The sequence below is a fragment of the Aythya marila genome (genome assembly GCF_965140915.1).
Source record: "Aythya marila genome assembly, chromosome: 19".
Taxonomy (NCBI): Eukaryota; Metazoa; Chordata; class Aves; order Anseriformes; family Anatidae; genus Aythya; species Aythya marila.
In genome coordinates this window covers 6,305,715-6,316,424 of record NC_139060.1, presented here as the reverse complement: position 1 = coordinate 6,316,424, position 10,710 = coordinate 6,305,715, and the positions used below count along the sequence as shown (strand labels likewise).

The window sequence follows — 10,710 nt, the reverse complement described above, 5'->3', positions numbered from 1 at the left end:
TGGTGCGGAGTGGGCAGGGCAGGCTGCACGATGATACAGCTTTTGCCGGTTAACTGTGCTTATGCACAAGGTTTACTTTGCCTCAAGGATCAAGGGGTTTTCATATATTTATTTTGCTATCAGCCGTGTGCTTCGTAATAACTGAAAACTGTAGTACAAACCTCTCCTGTAGTGGCTCTGGGATGTTTTGCCTCTCCCCTTAGAGAAGACAGCTGCAAGCCATGAGGTATAGTTTTGTTTTTAACATAGGGTTCATGCCGAGTTTGAGCACCACCAGCTATTAATAATCCCATCCTTTGAGGCTTTTCGTTACCCACAGGGAGGGCTGCTGTGGCTCTGGACTTAGAGAGCTTCACTGCTGAAATAGTCACATTTCTTTAAATAACTTTATGGAGCTTTTCAGCCTTTTTTACAGTCCAGAAGAACTTTACAAGTGCGAGATGTGGCCGTGCTTCTTCACCAGCGCAGAGCAGTTGCTGTATTACACCTGGAGGCATTTCCCTGTGGATTCAGCACTGCGTGGCATAGCACATTGCGTGTAGCTGTGTTTGGGGGGGCTTCGCTTGCCCTCCTGTCCTGCAGCACTCCCTGCATCTTGCTGCTGCTGCTCTCTTTACCCTGGTTGAGGTTGTGTTTCTGTACCCCATGGGGAGCAGCGGTGCTGGCATCAGCTCTGCCTCAACATTGCTGGCGGTCTGGGGGTCCAGGTTACAGCAAAATTCCTTGCACTTGGTGTTAAAGCAAAGCTCCTGGAGGCTGCAGTGCATCAACCCCTGCAGCAGGAAGGCACAGCACTGCCCTGTGCTCTGCGGGGCTGGGGGAAAAGATGATGGGGGGAGAAGGAGAGTGCAGGGGAAGCTCTGCCCGTGCTCCTCGAGAAAAAAAAATAAGTCGAAAAACATGGTTAGATGCCACGAAGTAGGTGGCAGTGCCTTAACCGTATGCGTGTTGTACAGGCCACTGGGGCCTCTTCCATCCTTATCAAGGGGAGTGCTAACCTTCTCTCCTTTCATACAACACGCCGTTCTTGTCCACGTCGCGGCTATTTAAACCTCCACCGTACAATGCACCTCAACCACAAGGCGAGGAAAACTTTTTTGTTTCTTTCTTCCCCTTCCGGATTTCTCTTCTTAATCCTCATGAGAAAAATTAATTTCTGAGCCCGTATGTGTTCTTAGAGCCCCGAAAACCCCGCAAAAACGCCGCATACCGGCTCCTTTCCCAGCCTACTTAATATATTCATCGCCTCCAACCAATCAGAGAGCAGGCACGGAGCCTCTCCGCCTGCCCCCTGCCGGCAGCCCGGCTTCCGCGGCGCTAATGGCGGCGGGGAGGCTCCGGGGACCGCGGGTTCGAATCCCGCCTGGGGCTGGGCACCAGGCGACCCCAACCCAGCTTTTGGGAAGGGCCAAAGGGGCCGAGGGTTGGGGTGCAGGGCCCGGGGCTGTGCCCAGCGCTGCTGCTCGGCCCCGCCGCTGCCCTAACAGCCCTACAGCAGGACGTGCCGGCAAACCCCCTTAATCTGTGCGGGGTTGAGCCGTCCTGTTGGGCATCACAAAGGTTTAAGCGAGAACATGAATGTTTGGGGGATTTGCCCATCAAATCTTTCTCAGGCAGGGGAGGATGGCCGCTTCCTAACCCATTCCCGGTGCCTGACAAATCTCTGAATTGCAGCAGAGCCAAGGGCACGCGGAAAGAACCGTATGCTGCTTCCAGATGCAGAAGAAGGCTATAAGAGGAGGCTTTTGTTTTATGTTTTTTTTTTTTTTTTTTTTTTTTTTTCTTATGTTTTTTGCTTTATTCCCGTAGAAGTCTTTGCCTCCTGCATCCCAAAGGAACAGAAAAACAAACGAGCGAATCTGGCTAACCCAGCCTCAGCACCACCACCGCCAGCTGAGGTTACCAGCCTGGCTTCTTCCTCTGAGCCCTCCAACGACCCCGTTCCCTGCCTGGGGACCAGCCGCGGATCCCCATCGTCCTATTTCCCCCACCACAACGCAGGGCAAGTCTCCCCACCCCTTGCAACGCCACGTGCTGGCCCTCAGCCCCTCTGGCTCTGGCTCGGTGCCCTGCAAGGACTGTGTCGGAGCCGCCAGCTTTGCTGGATGAGGCCGCAGAGCCAGGTGCTGTGCCTGGGGCTGTGCACGGCCCCAAACCCACCAGCTGCATGGGGCTGCTGCATCGCTTCAGCATCACTTCGGCATCGCTTCATCAGAGCCTGGGCTGCTCCTTGCACGCGAGCAGCCTCCCCTGCCAGACACCGATGAGTTTATTAAGGGATTAAAAGTTAGCCTCCCCTCCTTATTGAATGCTCTGATTTATGCGAGCGGTTAAATCAATCCCATTTCCTGCGTTTTATCCCTTCTCCCCTAGGCTTTCAGGCTTGTGCTGTGTGAGACATTTGCTATAATCACATTGTTTTGAGGCAAGCGAGACTCCGTGGGTGGTTTAAGTGATTTGAATAAATGAGCCGCGTTACTCAGGCACTTCTCCCAGGTGCTAATTGCCCCTCCTGAGCTGTGGGTGCCCATACCTGAACAAGTCGGTGCTGCCTCCCTGTGAAATATTAACGAGCGTGCTGGCTAACGAAGATGCTGTGGAGATGGGGTCCGAGCACTTGGCTGGCTGGGGGCTTTTTTTGGCAGCAGAGGTGCCCCCATGGGGCTGGGGTCCTGCCACCAGCCTGGGCTGGGCTGCCCCAGGCAGGGATTTCCAGGTGCTAGCAGGAGGTTGCTGGATGCACTGCATAAGCAGCTTATTTTGTCATTTTAATTTTTTAATCTCATGCATTCGGTTGTGCTCTCTTATTAGTAAGCATTAGCTCTCTAAGTCCCATTAGCTCCGCTCAGAGCTGGGGTTTTGCTCGTGGGGGAGCCAGCGGAGGTCTGGGGGCCTGATCCTGCATCCAGTGACGTCCGTGAGGCCCCACGTGGCTGTGAGGCTGATCCTGGCCCTGTAGGGCCATCAGGGCTCTGTGTGATCCGCTGCTGCACCCACAGGCCCTACCCCAACCCCGAGCAGCCCTGGTGATGCTCCCCCCCCCCAGAGCTGATGCAAGCCCAGCCTTGGCCCCATTTGTCTCCTCGCTGCCCTAATGAGGAAACGATTTTCTTGTGTGCAAATGCATAGGGTACATCCAGACCCACCTCTGCCTCCATCAGGTTTTCCCTTTAACCCCAACAGCCACCCCCAGGGCTGTACTTTACTACAGAATCCCGAGCCTTGGGTTTAAAATTAGTTGACGGCTTCTCTTTAATAAAAATATTCCTTCCCTCTTTAAATAGCACAATATGTCACACAAAGCCAGTGGGTCTGCTTGTGAAGATGAGGCAGCTCAGAAAGGAGAAAGAGAGAGAGAAAAAAAAAAGTAAAAACACATCTCCCCAAACCCCTTCTGCCTAATCCAACTGAATTAGAGGATTTTGAAGTGGATTTAAAACTAAATCTTGATTAGGGAGAATTTCTCTCCAAGAGCTGCTGCACGGCAGTATTAATGGGAAGCGATCGTGGACAGAGGAAATAGGACAGAAATAACCGAGGGTAGCACATACGCACTCACGTCTGTGCATGAACTGAAAGAATCAGAGAATTTCTCGGGAGGAAAAGGGAGAAATTAAGCATCGACAGAACAAGACTCGGCGCCACGGGGCCAGCTCTGCTACGCCAAATGCATCTCCCTGCCTTCATTCAGCGGAGGGCTTTGTAGGAGAAAATCCAGGAGAAAAGTGAGGCCGGGGAAAGCAGGAAGGAGAGCCAGTCTGTGCCCGCTCCCCACCAGCTGGGGTTCATCCTCTGAGCCCCGGGGGGGCTGTGGGGCTGACCCCCTGATGCTCTCAAGACACATGCCTGGAGGTGCCCAGGGGATCCTCTCGCTGCTGACCGTGGTGTTCGTCCTCCCGGAGGGTAAGTGCTGATGTCCCCAGGGTGCGGGGTGTCCCCTGTGCGCTGTGGTCCTTCACATCCTCCCCACCCCTGGGTTGCTAAAGTGTAATTTGTTCTCAGGATGAATTTGGGGGTATTCCTGCCCCGAGCGGTGTAGCTGCATGTTGCCTTGTTGTCAGTTTTAGGAAAAATGGTCACATTTTGTATTAAGTGAGGGCATGTGGGTAAGAAGCGTGGGCCAGGAGCCAGGATCTTTGGGGGCTCCCCTTCCTCAGTGACCTCCTTGCTGGGCCCAGGGGTGCGGGGATGCTCGCACAGCGCCCCAAAAGGGTTTGGGAGCAAATGAACAAGGGACAGGGAAGGGCTCCAGGACATAATTAAGAGGCAGGGGGAAGGCAACAGCCAGAGGAAGCCTGCAGCGTGATTTCTGTTGCTGCGGTTAATAAATGTGTCTCAGGTACAAGTGTTTGCCTTAAGCCCTGTGAATGATGTAGCTGAATATCCTCTGAATGCCTTTTATTTTGCTTTAAAGAACTTGAAAAATGACTTAATTCCCACTCTGCTTTGGGGGGAGCCATTCTCAGACACAGCCACTGACCCTGCAGGGAAGGACTGAGCCGTCACCAGTGCAAGCAGGGCTCTGGGGGGGACAAAGCACTGCCAGTGCTGCGGGCTCACGGACATTTGCTCTCAGCCACTGTGACTCTTTCTCTTCTGATTCTGGGTCATTTTACCTCCCTTGTAGATCCTGTGTTAAAAGCAGGGAGAAAACCAAACCAAAAATTAAATGATCCCTCCAGTGTGAGCAACTCTGACACTGGCACGGTTGAAACTGGAGGATTTTGGAGAAACAGGCAAAAGCTGTTTCCGAGAGCGGCTGAGCCCAGGCTCGGTGGTGTCTGTGGTTTGGAGGTTTCACTTACTCTTTACAAACCTTGTTTCAAAGCTGCCTTGTTCCTGTGATTTGATCCCAGCTCAAATCTCCGGCTAATCTTTGATTTCGCACTGACCTCTAGCGGGAGCTGGTTCTGCGTTTTGGGGCCCAGTGGGTGAACAAGCGGCGGGCAGATTTGGTTTCTGACTCAGTGCTGAACGCAACCTGGCGAGGCAGCGAGTGCTGCAAATCCTTCCGTGGAGAACAGCTAGGAAGGAGTTGAAGCGTTTTCCCCTGGAAAAAAAAAAAAAATAACAACCAGCTGTGTTTTCATATGCTCTCCTTTAGCATCTGGGCTCCAGTGTTACGGCTGCAACATCATCGTTGGCACCAAGTACGTGGACATGGGGTGCTCGAACCCCGAGGTGATCACCTGCTCCCACTCCCACCAGGGCTTCAAACACCGGTTCTGCATTAAGACAGAGAGCGGTGAGTTCTGCCCGCCTGCCTGCCCAAAGCGAACCCCGAAGCCTCGCAGCCTCTGTCCCTGATGCCCCGCGCTCTGCTTGCTTTGCAGTGGTCCTGGGCAGCCTGCTGACCAGCGGCTGTGCCACCTCTCGTCACTGCCAGCAGCAGGAGCTGCCGGGGGTCCGCATCCACTGCTGCGACACCGATCTCTGCAATGGCTCCCCCCGGCTCGCTGGCAGCCGCCTGCTGCTTCCCTGCCTCCTGGCAGCCCTGCTCCTCTCCTGAACCCCCCCCAAGGGGTCTGGGATGGGGGTCTCTGAGCTTTAGAAGTGGGGCAGGAGGGGACGTGCGCCCATCCCTGCTCCTGCACAGCGCCCTCCTCGCCCCTCTCCTCAATAAAAGCCGATGAATGTTTTGCCCTGGAGAGAATGTTTGCCCCGGAGATGGGGCTGCTTCTTGGGAGGGAGGTGGGCAGGTGGTGTTGGGGTTGGGACCCCCCTTGCAGCCCAAGCACAAGGACATGGAGCTGTTGGAGGGGGTCCCGAGGAGGCCGGGGGGGTGCTGAGGGGCTGGAGCCCCTCTGCTGTGGAGGGAGGCTGGGGGTGTGGAGAAGAGGATGCTCCGGGGGGGGGGGGCTTATAGCGGCCTGGCTGTCCCTAAAAGGGGCTGCAGGACAGCTGGGGAGGGTCTCTGTGTCAGTGATAGGACAAAGGGGAATGGCTTTAAGCTAAAAGAAGGGAGATTTAGGGCAGATATGAGGAAGAAATTCACTACGAGGGAGGTCAGGCCCAGGCTGCCCCGAGGAGCCATCGTGACTCCATCCCTGCTGCCCCAACCCTGGACCGGGCTGGGGGGGCTTTGGGCAGCCTGGGCTGAGGGCAGGGGTCGTGCCCAAGACAGGGGGGGCTCTGAGGGCCCCCCCAGGCCGAAGCAGGCCTCGGCTCTGCGGCTCCATCACACCCCACCAGGGGGCACCCGGGGGCCGCCAGCCGGGGTTTTTTTTTGGGGTAGGGGGGTCGAGGAGCTGGGGCAGGCCCCCATAAAACCAGGCTGCCCCCGGGGCTGCCCGGCAGAGCTCACCTCCCCCTCGACCCCAAGGAAAGGCTGCAGGGAGCTAAAGCAGCCCCAAAGCAATGGGGGATGAGGGGATGGAGCCCTACGATAGCCCCTCAGGGGGACATGGGGGTGGTGATGGGGGGGAGCGGGGTGTCCCAAGGAGGCACAAGCCCATCAGATGTTGTCTTGACCAAAAAAGCCCCAAAAGCGGGGACAAAAATCTGCCCCCCCCCTCGTGGAGCTGGACCGAAGGGGCTCCGTCAAGGTCATGGTGCTGGGAATTAAGCGCTGGTGCCTCGGGATCCAGCCTCGTGCTTTTATCACCAGGGAAACAGCAGAAAGCTCGCCCGTGAGGCCTGGAAGAAATGTTTTTATTCTAAACTTTTTTTTTTTTTTCTTCCGATAGAGAAAAAAAAATATTTCAAAAGGCATTTTCCATGCAGAACATCAGCTTTTGATGACATTTTTTTTCCGATGCGTGTCAGAAAACAAGTCTAAACTCTACTAAAAATATTATCTGAGGCATCTTCCCAGCAGAATCACCTTGGGGCTGATACAAGACATTTTCAGATTCTGAAGATTAACAAAAAAAAGAGGGAATTGGAAAACAAATCCTGCCACAATGACAAGAACGGCAGCGATAACCAATTCATCTCCTTTCCCCTTACAATATTCCTTATGGATTTGGGGGGAGCAAGGAACCTTTCCTTGGCAGCTGGAGGTATTCTCGCTCCCAGGTATTTATCAGCCCAGATCAGTGCTGAGCTCCTGCAACCAAACCTCGGTGCCTTCAGCCAGCTCTGATAGAAATTCCCATTTCTTGGCTGGGACTGGGGATGAGCTGCTGGTGGAGGGGACAGAGTTGGTGGCCGGGGGTCCCGGTGTGGCGCAGGCCACCTTGCTGGCTAGCAGTGGCTCGAGGCAAGGAGCCACCTCCGTCCCCTCTGCCGTGGTCCCCTGCCGCCTGCCCGCCTCCAGATGGTGATGCTGCTGGCCCCGCTCTGCCCCCCTTGCCCGGCTTGAGTCATCCATCTTGCACTGTGTAAGAGGCCTGTTGCAATTAAGTAGGCTGAAGTGCTCCTGAACTCTTTAACCTTTGCCCTGGGATTGCTCCTTTTGCCCCAGGGCTGTGGATCAGCTCCATTGCACTCTCCAAACAGCGCCTGCTACTTAGCTGACATTTCTTTCTCCTGCTGGATCCTATTAGCACCCTGAGGTTGAAAATGCTACTTTGGAGTGTTGTAAGGAATGTGATTTATACTGGAAAGTAGCGGCAATCTATCTTTCCCTATACACACACTACACGTGAGGCTGGAGAGCTAAATCCACATCGCCTGAACAAACAGCAACTCGGGTAATTGTTGAGGAGGCTTCGGACACCTCGCAGGAAGGGCAGGCACGGAGCCGGGCTCAGGGCAGGCAGCTGACAGTGGGGCTGGCTGGAAAAATGCCTCTCATGTGGTCCTGTGCCTGTACCCCTGAAAAAAGCTGGTGCCAAAAGTGCTGCAGGCAGGGCCAGGAGCGGGGCTGTGGGCAAAGGTGCTGGGTCCCGCAGTGCATTTCTCTGCCCTGTGCCCTGCCCATTGGCCTCGTGTCCAGGGGAGAGCAGAGTTGGGCAGAATTTGCACTGGTTTGGCTGCGTGCGAGTACGTATCACCGAGAACGCAACGCGCACGGGAGGCAGATGAAAATAAGAATTGAATGGTGCCTGAAGGAGGGCTGATTAGCCTTTATCAGATATGACACACTAACCACCGAGGCTCCTGGCTGGAATACCGGGCTAAAATCTCCGCAGTGTCAAATTTCATCCTCCTAAGCAAAGAGACACTTTCCATAGTGTTTGTGTGAATCTTCTGGATAAGCCCCGGAGACTGAAACCATCTCGGCTTCATGTGGGCATTAAAAGTCCCACCCACGTGTTTAAAAAAAGCCCCAAACCCAGAAACGCAAAAGCTGACATTTACTCGAAAATGTCTTCTTCCTGCATCGCTGCATGGCATCCCGTGCGATCGGCGTCTCCTCCCTCCTCGCGGGAGCTGGCTGCGCCCGAGCAGCGCCGCGGGCATCCCCAAGGGCTCGCACACCAAAAGCGCAGCTGGGAGCCAAGAGGGGGCTTTGCACACGCAGAAGTGTGCGCACAAACAGACGCACGGACACGGGCACCGTGCTTTCCGGGAGAAAAACCGACAACGAAAAAACCCCTAAGCAGCCTCTGTGTCAAAAGCCCTTTTATAAAAGCCTCAGTAGCTAAAGAATTGCCATTGTTTCAGTCTCCAGTGAGTGCTAGTCTTAAAATATTTCCAGCTCAGAGCAGGCTTTGACATTCTGCCCAGACCCAGGAGAGGGAACAAACATGAGTTCAAAAATGTTTCTGCAAGGCACGGAGCCTTCTTTTTGGAGAACCCTGCTCAGCATCTCGCTTCTTGTGGCTGCGTGTCCCCCTCCCACAACCCCTGGCAGGGGAAACACCCCCAAAAGCACCCCAAAAACGGGGAGGTGATGGCTTCTTGGGGCCCTCAGCAGTGCAGGAAGAGCTGGCCTGGATTTCATGCTGGGGTTTGTTTTCATGCTCATTGCTTTGCCCTTGTGAAAAACCATATTTTTCCCCAGCAATGCAGAACTCTGGGCTGTGCCTCTTGTTTTGTTGCTGATGGGTTTCACCAGTGGTGCACCGGGCAGCTCCGTGGTGCTTGCCCAGCTCCATGGTACTGGGGCAGGCAGGCGAGAGCTGCTGCAGAGAGGGGGGAGCCCGAGCATTCAGCACTAATCCCCTCAGCCTTTTTCTGTGTTCGCCAACGATCCTGGGCATGCCGCAGAGCCAATTTGGGGGCTGGAAGCTCTCCATGCTGCCTGCAGGAAGGGGACGTGAGGGACGGACCATGGCACACATGTCCAGCGTGCCGGCTCCTCGGGGTGCTGGGGGTGGGAGGACCTCGGGACAAGGCAGCCCCCAGGGCTTGGCACGCTGGGGAGCTGCAGCAAGCTCCTTGGCCAGCGGTCCCAGTTTCTCACCCTTTCCCTTTCCATGCTCTGAAAAGAGGAGGAGAGGAGCCCAGATGTACATTGCTGGCTTGGCTACCCTTCTGCAAACTGAGGTCTTCCCCACCTTCTCACAAAGCGATTTTTTTGGCAGAAAGGTGCAGAAAAACCTCTGGATGTCTGTAGGAAAGACGAAACGAGCTGGCTGCCCCAGCGACAGAAACCACAGCCGGGCAGCAGCCTTCCCCAGCACCCAAAGAAAAGCCTCCAGCAGCCCTCCGAGCCCCAGCAGGGGCAGCACGGGGCCGTGCGTGGTGCCGGTGGCTCAGGACCGTGGTGCTGGGATCCTGAACGCTGGGGGCTCCGGTGAGCGGCTGCTTGTCGGGGCTGCAAGCACTCGGCACGCTGGGTGAAGGGCAGTGTTTACCCAGGAACAATGTGGGGTTAAAATTTAATAAGCCCTTGTGCAACTCTTTGTAGAGCAGCAGCGAGGACAAATAAACATCTCTTAAAATACAGTCAGTACTCCGGCTCGCTGTTTAATTCATCCTCGGGAAATGCGTGTTGTTTATAGCCACTCACTTCAGGAGCTAGGAACAGCAGCGGGTTGATCCACTCCAAATTTCAGGCAAAATAATGCGATCCTCACTCTCCTCTTGTTTGTTCCTAGGAGAGAACACAAGGTCAAGTCTGCTCTAAACTACCGAGTCTCTTTTATTTGAGAAAGTTTCTTCTCTGCTTTCTCCCTCTCCCCCTTTTGCCCTGCTTGCAAGCCCTGGGGGAGTCCAAGTTTCCTGAGGATTTCGGCTTCCTCCTTGAGTCATGAAAACTTCTGGAGGGAAGCAGAGATGCGTGGCCAAACCCTGAGGCTCCCAAGGTCGAGGGTTAGGAAGTCGCTCTCTTATCTGCTCCCCTCCCATGCAGAGATGAGCAGGGGAACAGCCCAGTGTGGGAAATCTCCCTCCCCCAGGGCTGCTGGGGGATGCTGAAGTGCTGAGAAATCCCCCTTCTCCGGGAGCTGGTTCAGCCCTTGCCAGATCACGAAGCCGAGAGGGAGCGATGCCAGCCGTACCGACGGAGAGCTGCGAATTGGGTCACTCTGCCCATTCCCCTCCCAGCACGGAGCTCTCCTCATGCAAAGCCAAACAGGGGGAGCATTGCTAAAGGGCGATGCGCAGGGCAAAATGTCTGCGCTGGCCCAGGAGCTGCAAATGTGCTGGCTGGGCTCGAACGAGCCCAAAGCCTCAAAGAAATGTCTGGATCCTCTAGGAAGAGAGCCAAGGCTGCCCTCTGCCAAGGGCAGGGCATCAGGGGGGTCGGACGGGGGGAGAAAGGGGGACCCTTGTTCATTTTAACAACCTCGTGGCAGCCGTGGGGCCAGCTCTGTCTGCCTGACCTACATAGGCGAAGCAGAGCTCCCTGCACACAATCGATCCATTGGCAGCACACAA

At 55.2% G+C, this 10,710-nt stretch overlaps 1 protein-coding gene across 1 annotated transcript; it reads left to right on the top strand.

Annotated features, from left to right (window-relative positions):
- Positions 1–3,827: 3,827 nt before the first annotated feature.
- Positions 3,828–5,509, top strand: LOC309885399 (uncharacterized protein; the record flags this gene model as incomplete). Its single annotated transcript, XM_082775276.1, has 3 exons — positions 3,828–3,903; positions 5,105–5,245; positions 5,334–5,509. The coding sequence occupies 3 exons, from the start codon at positions 3,828–3,830 to the stop codon at positions 5,507–5,509; spliced, it is 393 nt and encodes a 130-aa protein (XP_082631402.1).
- Positions 5,510–10,710: the final 5,201 nt, after the last annotated feature.